At 44.9% G+C, this 18,914-nt stretch overlaps 1 protein-coding gene across 2 annotated transcripts in view; it reads left to right on the top strand.

The window, feature by feature from the left end:
- Positions 1-18,914, top strand: part of IL17RC (interleukin 17 receptor C) — a 58,765-nt gene that overhangs the window by 28,371 nt on the left and 11,480 nt on the right. Inside the window, exons 2-14 of one of the 2 annotated variants that reach the window (XM_073569644.1) lie at positions 677-698; positions 908-1,069; positions 1,163-1,288; positions 2,218-2,348; positions 2,481-2,592; positions 11,548-11,592; positions 11,748-11,881; positions 12,047-12,106; positions 13,543-13,600; positions 13,936-14,114; positions 15,659-15,709; positions 15,864-15,912; positions 17,780-17,892. In XM_073569644.1, coding sequence (XP_073425745.1) covers positions 677-698; positions 908-1,069; positions 1,163-1,288; positions 2,218-2,348; positions 2,481-2,592; positions 11,548-11,592; positions 11,748-11,881; positions 12,047-12,106; positions 13,543-13,600; positions 13,936-14,114; positions 15,659-15,709; positions 15,864-15,912; positions 17,780-17,892 — 1,242 coding nt within the window. The remainder of the gene's footprint in view (positions 1-676; positions 699-907; positions 1,070-1,162; positions 1,289-2,217; positions 2,349-2,480; positions 2,593-11,547; positions 11,593-11,747; positions 11,882-12,046; positions 12,107-13,542; positions 13,601-13,935; positions 14,115-15,658; positions 15,710-15,863; positions 15,913-17,779; positions 17,893-18,914) is intronic. The other variant, XM_073569645.1, reaches the window with a different exon arrangement.

Genomic DNA, 18,914 nt, shown 5'->3' with positions numbered 1-18,914 from the left:
CTGTATTTAGGAAATTAATTCTGGGGTCTGTATAAATGTAAGGGTGTGTGGTCTGTACATTCTCAATTTTGCCTCAACAGCGCCATGATGGAACCAATAAAACCACACCCAAAAGTAGGCATAGTGGGGTCATTTCTCAGAGCGTCACACTGTAATTGTTGGTATGTAGTCTGAAGTCTGTATTTGGGGATCTGGTGGTACATCTGAATCTGGGGGGATATCTGGTCTGTATTTATTTGTGGAGTCTGTAATAATTCTGGGGTCCTATGCATTATTTGTGATTCAAAGAGCCATTTCGCATACCACTTTACAGAACCTCCCTCCTGACGAGCATGGAAACAGCAGTAATATACAACATCTCATTACTTAAGTTGTAGCTAGCCTTTCCTTCAATATACAATTCTCTCCTCTAGTCCTGCATCTTTTCCCCTTGCTGAGGTCCCATATCTTTTTAGGTTGCACGCTCTTCTTTCCCTGCTTCCTCTTACACAGTGATAGCACTTGCCTGTACTTACCACTAGGGGGAGCTCATTAAACACAAGTTTAGCTGTATTCCTGACTTGCCATTAGCTCCCTCTAGTGGCGGCTATGTGCAGCCAGAATTGTAATATCTGACGTGATGACATTTACTTTGGTGGACTGTCATTATTCATACTTTTTTCTTTCTATATTTCAGGATCTTCAATGCAATTCCTCAGGTATGTATAGAGTTAAATATCTTCTCCTTACAGGTGACATTTTTCAGCAATGAGCTTCTATTTAGTTGGATTAGTAATTCAATCATTTTCCAGCCATCATGTAATGCAAGGAAAAATAAAATCTCGCACCCTTGTTTATGATGGGAATGGTGTGCGGTATAATTAATGATGTAGCCGTTTCCCCTTTAAGGCATCATTTTTTTCCCTAGGTAATGCAGACAGCTTCTGTGCCGATGGAGATTTGGAAACTGCAAAATTTCCTGTTTTGATACCGACGGACATCAGAGCGAAAACGGTGAAAAGGTGCGACCAGAAGGGCTGCTGGCTCTGCGTCCAGGTCACCATCGACGTATCCGTGGCTTTCATATCAGGTATTGGACAGGAGCCACGTTTGCATAGGACTGCGCATACATTGGAGAATGGTATTAATGAGGGGGGTATTAATGAGGGGTGTCATTTTCCAGAATCTTCAGAAGAACTCGGCTCAGGTGACTGCAGCGACTACTATGATGAGTATGCTGGCGATTACTCGGAAGACGATGACTTGTCAGATGTCAGCCTGTACATAGCGATGAATAAACCCACCAAAGGTAAATGGCTTTTGTAGATTTGTTTCGGGGGCTACTGTTCTTCCTTGTGGAGACCTCTACCTGGCAATATAAACTAGCAGAAAAAGTTGTGTGGTTGCCGCTGCTCTCTGATTAAATGCTATGAGCAATAACGAAATGTGATTGACAGATGTTCCGACGCGCGTCGGGTACGAGGCATCCATGATGTCTTCCCTTCCGGTCCCCGTTCCAGCACTGGTGCATGTGAAGCTGGTGTAAAACCTGTATCAGCCTTGTTCAGGACCACCCACTATTTCCAAGATGATTGGAAAAAGATGGGGGTCTTAATAAAATGGCACCACCCCTGTCCGCAGTGTGTTACTGCATCTTAGCCCAATTCAAGGGAGTTACAAGAGCAGCTACAACCCATGGACATGTGTGGCACTGGTATTGGAAGAAAGACGCTGTTTTTTTTCTAATTCTAGATGACCCCTCTAATTCCCCACACAAGCGACATTTTTAGCCCCTTCCTCATTTCGCCCAAGAAGGTTCAGAAAAATACCAATTTGGGGTACATGTTCATAAGACTTCCCAATCTGACACCCAAATATGTGTAGGGGGAGTCGGGGGCATGGATGTATCCTGTTTGGGACCCCATTACTTGACCATAAGTCCATTGTTGGACATGGGTTGGCAAAATAGGCCAGTGGGGTCCATGGGTCCATTCTGGGGAGGGGGCAGCCTCACTTCCGGGGTCTCTTTTCCAAGGGCTGGTTTTCCAGTCCGCTCCCTTTTCCTGCCAACCTGTACGGACTGGTGATGAAATACCAATTAATTGTAGGTTTATTAGACATTAGTATAATTTATGTCGTGTGTTTCCTTTTGAATATTGCTTGGTAAATAGTAAGTGAACCCTCCAGCTGTCTCTGTTCCTGCTTCTCCAAAGTCAAACTATCACCTTGTATCTGCAGATTCCTTGCTCTGTGCCAACCTGTACATACTGCGGCTTGTACCCCCCAGCAATCTCTGCTCCTTTGTGAGAATTTCATTGTCTCAGTTGTCGATTCCATGGAGACCCGACACCGACAACCGCATCAAAGTGGTAAGGATCTATCAGCCCTGTCGTGGATGGATGCCGAACCCCGGTCACGTCCCGGGAGACAAAAGGTTACAGCAGCCATTTATTACTAATAGAATTGTCATTATATAATAGTTATATTTATTTACACTACAGGGATCTGTAATATATAACAGTATTCGTATGAGACCCGGTAATGGCCTGAATATAACGTCCTACACAGAACCAAAGTACATGGAGGAACTACACGTGCACCACAGCTTACCTGGTAAGGGACAGTGATAGTAGTTATATTCTTGTACATAGGGGCAGTATTATAGTAGTTATATTCTTGTACATAGGGGGCAGTATTATAGTAGTTATATTCTTGTACATGGGGGGCAGTATTATAGTAGTTATATTCTTGTACATAGGGGCAGTATTATAGTAGTTATATTCTTGTACATAGGGGCAGTATTATAGTAGTTATATTCTTGTACATAGGGGGCAGTATTATATTACTTATATTCCTGTACATAGGGGACAGTATTATAGTAGTTATATTCTTGTACATAGGGGCAGTATTATAGTAGTTATATTCTTGTACATAGGGGGCAGTATTATAGTAGTTATATTCTTGTACATGGGGGGCAGTATTATAGTAGTTATATTCTTGTACATAGGGGCAGTATTATAGTAGTTATATTCTTGTACATAGGGGCAGTATTATAGTAGTTATATTCTTGTACATAGGGGGCAGTATTATATTACTTATATTCCTGTACATAGGGGACAGTATTATAGTAGTTATATTCTTGTACATAGGGGCAGTATTATAGTAGTTATATTCTTGTACATAGGGGCAGTATTATAGTAGTTATATTCTTGTACATAGGGGCAGTATTATAGTAGTTATATTCTTGTACATAGGAGCAGTATTATAGTAGTTATATTCTTGTAAATAGAGGCAGTATTATAGTAGTTATATTCTCGCACATAGGGGGCAGTATTATGGTAGTTATATTCTTGTACATAGGGGGCAGTATTATAGTAGTTATATTCTTGTACATAGGGGGCAGTATTATAGTAGTTATATTCTTGTACATAGGAGCAGTATTATAGAAGTAATATTTTTGTACATAGGGGCAGTATTATAGTAGTTATATTCTCGCACATAGGGGGCAGTATTATAGTAGTTATATTCTTGTACATAGGGGCAGTATTATGGTAGTTATATTCTTGTACATAGGGGCAGTATTATAGTAGTTATATTCTTGTACATAGGGGCAGTATTATAGTAGTTATATTCTTGTACATAGGGGCAGTATTATAGTAGTTATATTCTCGCACATAGGGGGCAGTATTATAGTAGTTATATTCTTGTACATAGGGGCAGTATTATGGTAGTTATATTCTTGTACATAGGGTCAGTATTATGGTAGTTATATTCTTGTACATAGGGGCAGTATTATAGTAGTTATATTCTTGTACATAGGGGGCAGTATTATAGTAGTTATATTCTTGTACATAGGGGGCAGTATTATAGTAGTTATATTCTTGTACATAGGGGGCAGTATTATAGTAGTTATATTCTTGTACATAGGAGCAGTATTATAGAAGTAATATTTTTGTACATAGGGGCAGTATTATAGTAGTTATATTCTCGCACATAGGGGGCAGTATTATAGTAGTTATATTCTTGTACATAGGGGCAGTATTATAGTAGTTATATTCTTGTACATAGGAGCAGTATTATAGAAGTAATATTTTTGTACATAGGGGCAGTATTATAGTAGTTATATTCTCGCACATAGGGGGCAGTATTATAGTAGTTATATTCTTATACATAGGGGCAGTATTATAGTAGTTATATTCTTGTACATAGGGGCAGTATTATAGTAGTTATATTCTTGTACATAGGGGCAGTATTATAGTAGTTATATTCTTGTACATAGGGGCAGTATTATAGTAGTTATATTCTCGCACATAGGGGGCAGTATTATAGTAGTTATATTCTTGTACATAGGGGCAGTATTATGATAGTTATATTCTTGTACATAGGGGCAGTATTATGGTAGTTATATTCTTGTACATAGGGGCAGTATTATAGTAGTTATATTCTTGTACATAGGGGCAATTTTTATTATAAACCAAACATAAAACAATTATAATAAAACAAAAATCATCCAGTATTACAAAACACAAACCACTTAGGTAATATATACACAGCACTACATAATCAGATCATATTCATAAATAAATTAAAGTGTGCACACCTGGGGATAGAAAAAGAAAGTTAGAAAAAAAAAAAAAAAAATTATCATATTTTTCTAACTGAATTTTACGTTTCTCCATAACGTTATGTTTCTCGGACTCCTTCCAACTTCCAGTGATTTTATCCACCGGAGTTCTGACATAACCTGATTGGCGGCAGCGGTGTGATCGAACAGCTCATTGTGTAGTGACTAGAGTTGAGCGACATTGGTCGGATCGGGTTTCGTGAAACCCGAATGAAACAAAATAAGTTTCAGATGAAACTCGTCCGACTAGAGCAAAAAAAGTCGGAGTTTCGTCCGACTTTTATTTCCCATTGACTTGCATTGGGGTCGGGTTTCGGACGAAACTCCGACTTTGTTTTGCTCTAGTCGGACAAGTTTCATCTGAAACTTATTTTGTTTCATTCGGGTTTCACGAAACCCGATCCGACCAAAGTCGCTCAACTCTAGTAGTGACACCCAGGTTCTCATGTGCCAGTGATAGTATTTGATGACACTGATTATAATGTACATCATCTCTCTGTTGATGTTACTAACAGTGGAGGGGACACCATAGATTATGTCGGGATACTTTAGGGTCCGCAGTCTGGGGATTTTTAGATTATCTGACACTTCCTCCCAGATCTTCCTCCCTCCCCAGCAATCTCATATAAAGTGCTCCATAGTTTCCTCCTGCTGACAACCAAGGGGACAATTCCGATCAGAGACACACAGATGTTTCAGGTTCCCTCTGACAAAGAGCCGACTATGCAGTGAAAGCCAAGTGACATCAAACAGTTTAGGAGGAAGTCGTTTCCCGTTTAGGAACCTAAGGCTTTCCTGCAGGGTGGTGGTGACACAATCTCTCAGGGCCAGTGGAGAGTAGAAGAAAGTCCTACATACACGAGAATACAGGTCTCTTCTCGTACTGCTCTCAATATAAAACCTCTCCAGTCCCCACCTCCTAACACACTTCAGACCATAGTCCAGATACTGGGGGAGGTGGTCACCTGTCCATCTCCTCCTCTTGAGACTGCCGCCTCGCACCCAAGATTCTGCAAAAGGCAATATCCAGTACCTGATACTATTTACCCACAGGGAGCTACTGTTTGAGTCCATGTTCCCAAAATTCACCTTTAGAAACAAGGAGTCAAAGAAAACCCTTGGATTCAACATATCCAGCCCACCCTCTCTCCGCCGTAGGTACGTTATTCCCCTCTTTATTAGGTTCAACCTATTCCCCCACAAGAGGTGGAAGAACAGGCTGAAGAGCCTCGCTGAGAAAGATTCTGGCAAAGGGAAAGCGACAGAGACATACAAGAAAACGGGGACCAGGTACGTCTTCAACATTGTGACCCTTTCTCTGTAGGTCAGCCTCCAGTTCTTCCATCGCTGAACCTTTGCATTTCCGGTTTCCAATTTCTCCTCCCAATTTAGCATGGCATTATCATCCCTCCCAAATTTAACCCCTCGGATCTTAATATGGGTGGAGGCTTTGGAAAACTGCGGCAGATCAAAGCTGGGCTCAGTATCTAATGTCCACAGAGCTTGGCTCTTTTCAAGGTTAACCAGAGACCCGGAGGCCTCTGAGTAGCTTCTGATGGACGCAGATAACATCTGCACCTCACGAGGATTGGAGATCACCAGCGTCACATCATCTGCATAGGCAACAACATTCAGAGGCGGGCAGTGGGGGACCGGCACCCCCTGAAAATCGCACTCCTGCAGTGACCTCAGAAACGGGTCTAGGGCAAAAACATACAGGAGCGGACTCATTGGGCAGCCCTGTCTCACCCCCGCCCCAACTCCAAAAGTGTCACCCTGCCAACCATTAATCAGAGGAAAGCTCACCGCCTCTCTGTACAACGTCTTCAGCCAATCCACAAATTGTCCCGGAATACCGTACTTTGACAAAGTGGCCCACAGATAGTCATGATCAACCCTGTCAAAGGCTTTAGCCTGGTCCAGACTAACAACATATCTCCCACACCGCAGAGCTTTACATCTCAAACATCTCTCGTATCGAGATGACTGCTCCAGAGATGTTCCGCCCTTTTACCGTGCCAAACTGAGAGCCTGCCAACAGTGCCGGGGACAAACAGACTAATCTAGAAAATAGGATCTTTGCTAGAATCTTCCTGTCCACATTCAAGAGGGCAATCGGCCTCCAGTTCTTGATGTCGCTCGGCTCTTTACCTTTAGACAGCAGAATTAACGAGGACACTCTCATGGATGGAGGCATCAGGTGATTTTCTAGACGATTTCTATACACATCCACGAGAATTGGAGCCAGGAGGTCTCTGAATGTCTTATAAAATTCTGCCGTTATACCATCTGGACCTGGTGCCTTCTTCAGATATAACTTATCAATAGCCTCCTTAACTTCCTCCACCGTTAATTCTGCTGTCAAAGGAGAGAAGTCCAGATCATTAGTATCAGGCACTGGAGTTGCCTCCAAGAATTGAGCCATCTTATCTTTATCCAAAACTTTCCTCTGAAACAAGTCAGCATAGTAAGATCTCACCACCTCCAGGATACCCTCCCGTGAATCCTGCAATACACCCTGGGAGTTGGTGAGACCCGTGACCATTTTTTTGGCCACCCTCTCCCTGCAATTCTCAAAGGGATCAGGGGCCCCTAAGGACCCATAATCCCGTTCAAGAACCAGGGAGGTATACCTGCTATACTGATACTGCTTTATCTCAGATTTCAGCCGGTCGATCTTCACTTTGTCATCCCCGCCCGCCGAATACAGTGACTCCAATTCTTTGCGCAGCTTTAGGTACTGGCTGTACTTATTCCTCCCTTTATTAACTGACAGTCTCTTTAAGAGGGATCTGATATCCTCCTTGACGTCCTCCCACCAGTCGGTCATGTTGTCATAGAAGTCAACCCTGTCTAGATGAAGCTGGATAAGGGAGTGAACACGACTCTGAACATAGGCATCATCCAGGAGACTGGAATTGAGCTTCCACAACCCTCTACCAATGTCCGGACGGTTAGAGGTCCCCAAAGAGAAGCACAAGGTGAGGTGATCAGAGTAAGGGACGACCTTCTCACCCAGGGCGCCGACAGCCTCAGTAGGACTGACAAAAGCAAAATCTATCCTACTGCTCCTGTTAGAACATGAATATGTGAATTTTGGCTGTCGCCCACCCTGCGTGAAAACGTCAGTCAGTCCTGCCTGCATTATGACGTTATGCAGGACCTTACCGTCCCTGGTCACTGTCCTGCCTGAGGAGCTGTCACCTGATGTCATTATGGCATTAAAGTCCCCCGCCATCACCACTGGAAGAGAAGTGAAGAGGTAAGGCTTGACGTCATTAAACAGCTGGATCCTGTCAGTCACCGTCTGTGGCCCATAGATGTTAATAAGTCGGAGTCGCCTCCCATGGATAGTGACTTCCAGGACCAGACATCTTCCCATGGCCACCTCCGTCATCCTATGCACAGTCACATCATTGGTGTTAAACAGGACAGCGACGCCGGCGTAAGGCTCCACAGCCAGTGACCAGAAAGAAGGACCGGACCGCCATTCCCTCTCAGCCTCTCTCATAAGCCCCAGAGATGTCAGTCGTGTCTCCTGCAGGAAGATGACATCTGTGTCCAGATATTTGAGATGTTCATACACCGCGTGTCTAGTTCTCCTCAGCTTATTGCTATACACATTGCTCGAGGTCACTGTCAATGAGAACCCCGCCATCACAACACAATATAGAAGGAGCAGAGTAACAGCCATCATCATGAGTCAGAGATGTTCTGTCTACCACTGGTGTCCATGTCAGACTCTACCTGAGGGTCCACAGATAAGGGCTTCCGCTTTGGCGGGGGATGGTCCTCTATGTCCCTGTCACACTCAGCATCAACTTTCCTCAACTCTTCCTCATAATCGTCACCATTGGAGTCAGATAAAACTCCATACTTGTTGGACACGACCATCACTCCTGCAGAATTCTGAACCTTCTTACTAGCACTCTGACCAGTGTCATATTCTTCCTCAGGTTTACGGGAGGATGTGTTCTTTTTCTTCCTTTTATTATTATTAAGGTTCCAGTCATCAGATACAGACAGCGATGCTGAAAGGGGGGGTATCTGAGGCTGCTGGACCTGATGGACGACCTCCATGTTCCCCTCTGCACCCTGCTTCTCTGGTGCTGCCTGAGTGGACTCCTGGTGGGCATCTGAGCTGGTCAGCATCTCTCCTGACATTAATACTCCTCCTCATGTGTCCCTGCCACCACATCCTCATCCTCCAGAGACTCTGCCCCTGCCATCACTAACTCATCAGGGAAGACTCTGCAGATGTTGTGCCAGGCGTCTGGACAGTCCCTGTGAGGGTGGCCCATCCTACCACAGAGGTTGCACCTGACGTCCTGGCAGTCTGCAGCGACATGGCCAATTGCCCCACACAGACTGCACCTCACCACAGCACAGGCGTTAGCCAGATGACCTTTCCCACCACATTTGAAGCACTTTCTGGGTTGCCCGGGATAATAACACCTTCCCTTCTCCCTCCCAATGAAGGAGTTGGGTAAGTGGTCAGTGATGTTATTACATTGCCGCAATTTTACCAAGACCCGCCACCCCATTGTCCAGATACCATCCTCATCTCTGACCTTGGTGAGTCCAGAGACGAGGTCACAGTGTCTCCGGAGCCACACCTCGATGTCCTGTGGAGGAACGGCCTCATTCCAGAACGTGATGTTTACTGTGACAGTGTCCGGCCTGGAGATAGGAACCAACACAAACTTATTCCAGCCCTCAGCATCTCTGAACTTGGGGTAATTGGCCCAGAATCTATCCAGGTCAGACATGAGCTTGAAGCTGACCTCGTAGCCCTGCCTGTCCTGAAGATTAGACACTGCCAGTATCTCGTTTGCCACAAACCCCATCTGGCCGCAGAGCAGCTCTCTCACCACATACCTGCGTTGTGGCAGATCCTCCTTGGCACCTATGTATTTAAACCGCACCACATTAATGCGCTTGAATGTCTGGCCGGTATACCTGGCGCTGGAAGTGAAGGATGGGGCGCCGCGGCTCCAGGCATTCCTGGGGGGCACCTGCCGGGTCACACTGGGCTGACTGACAGGGAGAGGGCCTGCAGCAGGGGGGCTGTCACACCTTGTGGACTAGATGGCAAAGGGGGATAATCACACATATCATGCACATTATCATAAGCAGCATCATTATCAGACAGTGCGACGTCCAATACAGAATGTGAAACCCCTCCAACCCCCCAACCCATGGGCACAGCATCACCAGCCACAGTCTGTGCTTCAGCCTCATCAGCACAGTCTCACAAAAACTGTCCTGCTCCTGTGTGGGGCATTCTGGGACCTGTGGTGCCTCTGCTGGAGTCTGAAGTGCATGCTCCTGTTCACACTGAGCTGCCTGCTGCTGCAGCTGTTTTCCCTCCTGGAAGCAGAAGCGGGCAGCCTGTAACACTGGCCGTGTCCGCTGCTGGGGCGTCCCGTCCTGAACATCAGGGGTCCTGGCCTCTACAGCACAGTCCTGCTTGTAGGAGGCGAACCGCTCGCGGTTCCTGTAGGTCTCTGCCAGGGGCCCCATGCTCTCCAGCACAGATTCAGTGTCCTGCACAACACTCGCCAGCTGTACACCCAGTGTGTTCAGTCTCAGGTCATATGCGTCATTACTGGCAGGATTAGTGGTCTTTAGGCTATAGATGAAGTCTACCTCCATTTGCAGCGCTTTTTTTTGCTGTTGTAACTCACCCAGTTTTCAGACAAGTCCCGGTATCTCATCCGCTAGCTGCAGCTCGGGTGCACGCGCCGGCTCCACAGGATTAGTCTTGACCACGGGTACAGGGGTTTTGAAGACCGTCTTGTGCGGGTCCACCACGGATGGTTTTGTGGCCCCTTGGCTGGATGCAGGCTCCGCAGCAGGTTTATCGCTGCCACCTGACTGTGACCGTGTGCGTCCTGACCGCGCCATACTGCCATGCTGCTGTAGGTTCTCCTGCATTGTCTGTCTTTCCAAAGACGTCCGTCTCTGCCTGGAAGCAGGAGAGGTGATCTGCACAGCTGGGGCCGATCTCACCTGTGCACCTGGCAGGAGCTGCTTACCGACTGGGGAGCTACAAGACTTCACATTCAGCTGGAATCCATCACTCACAGAGACTTTTCCTTCTTGCTTCTTTGCTGGAACTGGAAAAGGTTTTCCTCCCAAAACTTTAGTCAAAGCCTTTTCCTCCTTCACCGAACTGCTGCAGCTTTGACTCGCTGCATTCACTGGACTCACAGTGGCTTTGGGATTAACATTCCCATTGGTAGAAACCTGGGAGGCTAGTCCCAGTGTAGGCCGGGAAGCCTGGGCTTGCTCCAGACATGAGGAGAGCCACTGACACACAACCTCACAGCTAGGAGGCAGTATTATAGTAGTTATATTCTTGCACATAGGGGGCAGTATTATAGTAGTTATATTCTTGTACATAGGGGCAGTATTATAGTAGTTATATTCTTGTACATAGGGGGCAGTATTATAGTAGTTATATTCTTGTACATAGGGGCAGTATTATAGTAGTTATATTCTTGTACATAGGAGCAGTATTATAGTAGTAATATTTTTGTACATAGGGGGCAGTATTATAGTAGTTATATTCTTGTACATAGGGGCAGTATTATGGTAGTTATATTCTTGTACATAGGGGCAGTATTATAGTAGTTATATTCTTGTACATAGGGGGCAGTATTATAGTAGTTATATTCTTGTACATAGGAGCAGTATTATAGTAGTAATATTTTTGTACATAGGGGCAGTATTATAGTAGTTATATTCTCGCACATAGGGGGCAGTATTATAGTAGTTATATTTTTGTACATAGGGGCAGTGTTATAGTAGTTATATTCTTGTACATAGGGGGCAGTATTAAATAATCTAGGAAACAATTGAACTTTATGAATGTCTACAGTGCAGTAGATTGTTAAAGAATTTCCCATACAAATTCTAATACATATTTTGCTGTTTTGAAGCTTGTAACGAACTGGATCCAAAGGAGAATATTCTGGAATGTGAAGGTAAATATATCTTTGATGTTCTAAGTATTGTTTAGTTCAGAGATCTTCACTCTGTTGCTTTCGAGCTCTTGTGGATCCACCTCGTCTGTCCTGACAGCTGCAGGATATTTATTTCTATAACTAGATTATTACAAACCTGCTTCCTTTCCATGCAGCACCCTGGATAAATATAACCGGTGGCAGCCATATCATGTCCGTTAGTATAGATAATGGAACCTCTGCGAGGAACAGAACGCTCCGAGTCTATTATAACTCCAGACACCAAGGAAATGACACAACATACAAATTAGTGAGTATTGGCACAATTGACGGTATTATTTATTAATATTTATAAAGTATACAGTAAATAGAGGAATAGATAGGATATAAAATAGGAGCTGGATGGATAGATATATAGATAATAGATATTGTAATCATTGCTTATAATTACTCAGTACATTTTTCTTCCTTTCAGTATGGAGATCAGCATTACATTTTCCCAAAATCAGATATCGTCCCATGTTTGTGTTTTGAAGTAAGTTTTCTATTATTCTGCGTTCACATTGGGGGTTGAGCAGAGACATTCTCTTTGTGAATAGTGGTGCTAAAGAGAAAAATTTGGTTGGCCTACAGGACCAGTGTCAGCACCTGGGCAAGTGCTGGGGCCCTCTCTCCGGCGGGGATACCCGCCGCGCTATGGGAGCCCGATGCATGTGCCAGTGCTGGCGCCTACTGCTTGGTCAGGGCCCCAGCATTTGCAATATTTACCTCTCCCCACTCCACTGCTGTGGCGTGTTCTGACTCTGACATTTCAGGTGAGAGGGTGCGATGACGTCATGTCTGTGTGCCCTCTGCCTGAACAGTCAGAGCAGAGATCCGGGAAATACCAACGCTGAGGAGTCTGGACCAGAGCAGCAGCCAGCAAGGAGAGGTATTTCATTTTTTGATATATTTAAGTTTGAAGCATTATATGAAGCTCTTCATATGCTGTATGGAGCATTATATGGTGGTCATTATTCTGTATGGAGCATTATATGTTGTCCATTATTCTGTATGGAGCATTATATGGTGCTCATTATACTGCATGGCGCAATATATGGGGCTCCTTATACTGTATGGAGCAATATATGGGGCTTATTATACTGTATGGAGCAATATATGGGGCTCATTATTCCGTATGGAGCAATATATGGGGCTCATAATTCTGTATGGAGATATATATGGGTCTCATTATACTGTATGGAGCAATATATGGGGCTCATTTTTTCTGTATGGAGCAATACATGGGGCTCATTATACTGTATGGAGCATTATATGGTGCTCATTATTCTATATGGAGCAATATATGGGGCCCATTATTCTGTATGGAGCAATATATGGGGCTCATTATACTGTATGGAGCAATATATGGGGCTCATTATACTGTATGGAGCAATATATGGGGCTCATTATACTGTATGGAGCAATATATGGGGCTCATTATACTGTATGGAGCAATATATGGGGCTCATTATACTGTATGGAGCAATATATGGGGCTCATTATACTGTATGGAGCATTATATGGTGCTCATTATACTATATGGAGGACTATGTGGTGCCCATAATATTGTATGGAGGACTATACTGTCTGCTTTGTGAGCTATTGATATCAGTCATGTAATGAAAGAAGTGAAACCTTTGGCATCCTACTATACCTATATTTCTCTGCTGTATCTGTGCATCATGAATTGTGGTATGTGTTAAAGGGGCCCACAGACACTTTCTCTCATGGTCCACGATCACCTGGAGCCGGGCCTGGTCGGCCAGACATGTAGAGGAGATAGGCAACTGCCTGATACGTCCAACTCCACTTATCTCCTGATATAGGGGGGCCGATGAGGATGAACCCTTCTTGTTAATCCCGGAGACAGCGTGTAGCTCCTATCTAACGTTTTTCTTTTTTCACATGATAATTGTGTTGTCCCCGCAGGCTTGGTACAGTGATCTGGTGGACGCAGTCAGGACCTTACATTGCCCATTTTCATCAGGTTTGTATAGAACAACATTCATTTGTCCGGTTTTGATCATGTTGCAATCCCACTGATACCAACCAAATTCCGATTGCAATGTTAAACTCAGTGTTAATTGTAGCCCTATTTTTTGATAATTGTGATATAAGCCGTATGTCACGGAATGATCAGTAATTCATCATTGCACTGCACATAAAATCTGCAAATACATGTGGACACACAAAAGATCCACACTGGATTTTCCCCATCGTACATGGAAACATTCTTACTTTTCGGGTATGTTCACACATTGCGTTTTTTTGCTGGGGAAAAAAATAAGTGCAGCGCTTTTAATCGGAAATCTCATATTTCAGCGTCAGAAGAGAAGATTGTGAGATCGAGCGCGCTTAATGTGAAAATAGAGGACAACACTCCGCTCTACAGTCTGTCCGCGCACTGTAATCTCTCTGCCGAATTTTCGCTTTGTTGGAAACCCAATGACAACTCAGAATGTCGAGAAATCCCGAACACCAGGAAGAAGATTTTGAGCGAGGTGAAGGCTTGACTCCAGTTTTTATTTCTTAAACTTCTTAATATCAAAAAATTATTTGGAACCATCCACTGGGTTTACAGTGCCCGGGATTGGGTAACCCATGGACCATTAGCTCTCCCTGAATCCCTTCCACCAGTTCAGTATTAAACTCCTTATCCTACCAACCAAGCGCATGTATAGTATTTTAAGAAAACACTGATGTAATTATATTTTGCTGCCTATGCAGAGCACAACAGCCAATGACAAAAGCATCTTTACTGCTTTGCTCTGCATAGCAACTGTCAGCAACTACAAAATTAACAAAGCTTTACCCATTGAACACGCCAGCCTTAAGGTGGGCACTCACTGAGCCGGTGTGCCCCACTCCAAAGTCAGCAACGCTTGCCGGTGTCGCTCGGTGCATTGGATCATTTGATGGAGGGTGGTCTTCACATTTTGCGCCCCCGAGAATAAGGGGCCTGGGCCAACAGCCCATGTTGCTCTCCCCCAACATTATGCTATTACGGGAATTACTATTACTAGAATTTTTTCTTTACTTGAAGCCACTAGATGAACCATGTTCATGCCGGCCATCTTTGCTGCCTTCAATTAAACTCCCTTTCACTGCCTAATTTTTTTAAGAGTTTATATTACTGGGTGGATTTTATCACTTGTGCAAAGTCCACGTCATCAGACGCACACATTACCCTCCTCCCGCCGGGAATGAGATTAAGGTTAATGGTGCATTCAGAATGTTGCGGAATGTGACGGAATGTTCAGCGGTTTTATTATTGTACTTTGTGTTTCCTTTTCAAATAAAAAAAAAATTGCTCAGATATCTAATGAGTCGGGCACCTGTCTAATCTGATATCGATTTATCTCTTTACATATCTAGCTCATAGTTATCCATCTTTTTCTCTAGCAATGTAGCACGGCATGATGCTGGCGCTGATATTGGGGCCCCATTCACACTTCCGTATCACAGATCTGTGTTGCATGGATAGCACAATGCCCATAGACTGTTATACTTATAACTGTGTGCCTAAATAGGGGTGTAACTGGAATCAGTGGAGGACACATACGAAAAGGGCCACTGTGCAAAAACAGTACATGGGCCCTTTGCAGTGCAATAATACTTTGGAGATGGTAGTGGCCCCATTTTCTCTTGACCCCGGACCACAATCTGTAACCTGGCCCACATCTACCATTTGTAATTTAGGAGTCTATGGGTACACGTGTGTGTACACGTGCGAGCATGTGTCTGTCTCATTGTTTGCATACCCTAAATTAGGCTGTGCACTCTCATGTCATCCTCCAGCACAGATGAATATTAATGCCGCACACCCATCCTCACAGTGCCGTAGGATTACAGTGCTATTAGGTCGTATATCTGCCAAGAATCAATTAGATGAGACATCAGTCAGAAGGAATTTATAATGACTCAGTGACTATAATATATGGCCATTGCATGTGGATATACAAGGGGCCGCTACAGGTCACAGGATGGACCCCTGTGGTGCGGGACGCGGTGAGAAATAATCTGATTGTATTTTGTCTTTCAACAGTATATTGGATCCGTGAAGTTGGAGAATCTGCACCCGTCGCTGTGCCTCCAGGTACAAAGCCATAAAGTAAACTGCTGCAAAGTGGGTGGGGCTAAAGCATCCTGTAACCAATCAGATCGTGGGAATGATGATTTCATCATTCATTTGTAGTGCCATCTCAGGGACAATTAGGTATTGGTAGTAACCTTTAGTTTTTTTTTTATAGGTGTCCATTAAAGGGGAAGTTTTACACACCCGCTGCTTACCCATCACTGGTAAGTACTGTTATATGGACATAGACACGACTAAAGTATCTTCCTGCCGACAGCTATAACAGCTGCTCCATTCATTCTCTGTGGCGGAGAAAGCCGAGGACAAGAGTGAATCGTCCAAAAAAAAAATCTAGTTTGTCTAGGAAATTCAATTTGCATTGAATATATTTGATGCAAATTGAATCTGCTCTGTTTGCCATTTAAAAAAAGCCAGTGGCTCAGTGATTTGCACACAGTGGCTCAGTGGTTAGCACATGGTGGCTCAGTGATTTGCACACGGTGGCTCAGTGGTTAGCACACAGTGGCTCAGTGATTTGCACATGGTGGCTCAGTGGTTAGCACACGGTGGCTCAGTGATTTGCACACGGTGGCTCAGTGGTTAGCACACAGTGGCTCAGTGATTTGCACACGGTGGCTCAGTGGTTAGCACACAGTGGCTCAGTGATTTGCACACGGTGGCTCAGTGGTTAGCACACGGTGGCTCAGTGGTTAGCACACGGTGGCTCAGTGATTTGCACACGGTGGCTCAGTGGTTAGCACACAGTGGCTCAGTGATTTGCACACGGTGGCTCAGTGGTTAGCACACGGTGGCTCAGTGATTTGCACACGGTGGCTCAGTGATTTGCACACGGTGGCTCAGTGATTTGCACACGGTGGCTCAGTGATTTGCACATGGTGGCTCAGTGGTTAGCACATGGTGGCTCAGTGATTTGCACATGGTGGCTCAGTGGTTAGCACATGGTGGCTCAGTGGTTAGCACATGGTGACTCAGTGGTTAGCACACGGTGGCTCAGTGATTTGCACATGGTGGCTCAGTGGTTAGCACACAGTGGCTCAGTGGTTAGCACATGGTGGCTCAGTGGTTAGCACATGGTGGCTCAGTGGTTAGCACATGGCGGCTCAGTGGTTAGCACACAGTGGGTCAGTGGTTAGCACTGTTGCTCTCCAATTTGGGGGTTCTATGCTCAAATCGTGACATGGACAACATCTGCAAGGAGTTTGTATGTTCTCCCCATATTTGCGTGGGTTTCTTCTAGGTTCTCTGGTTTCCTCCCACACTCCAAAGACATACTGATAGGGAATGTACATTGTGAGCCTCAGGGGCCAGGGTGTGGTTAAAAAATATACATCCAATACTCATCGCACCTGTCTTTGCCGCTCCACTTTGATCCTTGGCTGGCTTCCTAAGGCACCTGTTCCTTGCTCCGGTCTCCTGTTTACCAGCTCCGGCCTTGATACCCATTCTGGCGACGTGGTATATTCTGCCCCATGATGCCGCGTCAGGTGAAGGACATGTCATGATGGTAAATAGTGCATCAGTGCCTGGACCCGCCTCGGATGTGCTTGCGGATATGCCTTGACGCGCGCCGGAGACCAGAGACGTAGCAGGTGCCTTAGGGAGCCATCCAAGGGGCAGTGGGGAGCGGCGGCATCAGGGACAGGTGAGGGTCCAGGAGATGGTAATATTTTGTTCAAGTCCTACTTGGTTAATATGAATCCAAAATAATGGCAGTCACCTGGCTTCCATTTCATTAGATTTGCCTAATTCGTATTTCGAATAATTCAACAAATTTGGGAAAATTTGAAACAAATTTAAAGAAATTAGAATCAGTTCTCTCATCTTTGTAAGTGGGGTCTCGGTGGTTGGACCTCAACCTTAAGACCACAGGAGGCAGCATAGGGGGACACACGGCTAGAAATGGTTAACAAGGAGGTTCTTGGTGTCAGTAATGGGCACACTTCACCCCACGCTCACGCATTTCACAGCGACGCACTGTCTACAATACACCACCATGCTTTTGTTACTCCAAGGTCAGTTTACATTCACGGTCGCTCCAGAATGTTATCTGTCCCCCATTCTCCATCCCAGGGACAAAACAGAAGAAGAATGAAGCCCTAATCTTGAGGCACAGACATGAAAACACTTCTTTCTGCTTTGTGGGAGAAAACCAGTGCGTGACGTTGGAAAATGCAACTGACCAGGTAACGGATCCCATAACTACAACCCCCAGTGTTCATTACAGCCTTGATACTTAAGTATTTTGGGAGGGAAGGAATTTCTACCTTAAACCTTTCTCATGGCGGTACATGCGCTGCCACCTTGATGGAAACCATACCTTTCTTGAAGAAATACGAACTATTGCTGAGCAAGCGCAAGAATTTAGCTAGAAGTGCATTGGGACATGTCAGTGCACTTACAGCTCTTCCTTTTCCCCTCCGCACGGCCTGTGATGTACCTTGTTTGGCAAGTCAACGCCATCTGCCTCTCCAGCCAAAATCTCACCCAGGTGTCGTTACTGATTGGGGCGGCGCATGCGCAGAAAGGTCCGGTCAGTTTGTCGCACTGAGTGAGCAACGTCTGACGAAGTAATGGCACTTGCGCAATTTTTCATCTGAGGAGGCCTGTGGTGTGACCTGCTTGAAATGTCCATCATCACAGGCAGGAGGGAGGGAAAAGAGGAATAAAGGGCAAAAATGGACATACTCCAAAGCTTTTCCATTTAATTTGCTCGTAACTTCATTAGTTAGCTGCTCAGCAACGGCGGAGCAAATTTCTACTAAAAGGTTCTCTATAAAAAAAATATTTGTTCCAAAAGTTAAGAATGAACTCTTATTGAAATTATTAGGCTCGGTAAGTTCTCAATGATAGTGGGAGCCCAAGAGAATCAGAAAAACGGAATAGATATGGTGCGAAACAAATCTGCTACAAAGAGGAAGAAGAAAAATTACATACACTCACGGCTCCTCGTACCTCTTCTCCGATCAGCTCCTCTGTCTTCTCTCTTCCATCTTCTCGTTTTGGGACTCCGTCAGTGCTGTTTTTCACTAGGTCCCACTACATCTTGTGGGGGTGCGATGTATCACGTTGCTCCTCAATGTGACGGCGTGCAACCTACTGAAAAACAACAAGGGACAGAAGTCCGAAATAAGAAGAAGGGTGAAAAAGAGCGAACAAAGGACCAGACTGACATGGGGTCGGTTGAGGAGAGATGAGCAAAAGAATT

This window comes from Dendrobates tinctorius, unplaced genomic scaffold (genome assembly GCF_039654945.1).
Source record: "Dendrobates tinctorius isolate UK_male_01 unplaced genomic scaffold, ASM3965494v1 ptg000027l, whole genome shotgun sequence".
NCBI lineage: Eukaryota > Metazoa > Chordata > Amphibia > Anura > Dendrobatidae > Dendrobates > Dendrobates tinctorius.
Note: the sequence above shows the minus strand (reverse complement) of the source record. Positions and strands in the feature narration are given on the sequence as shown.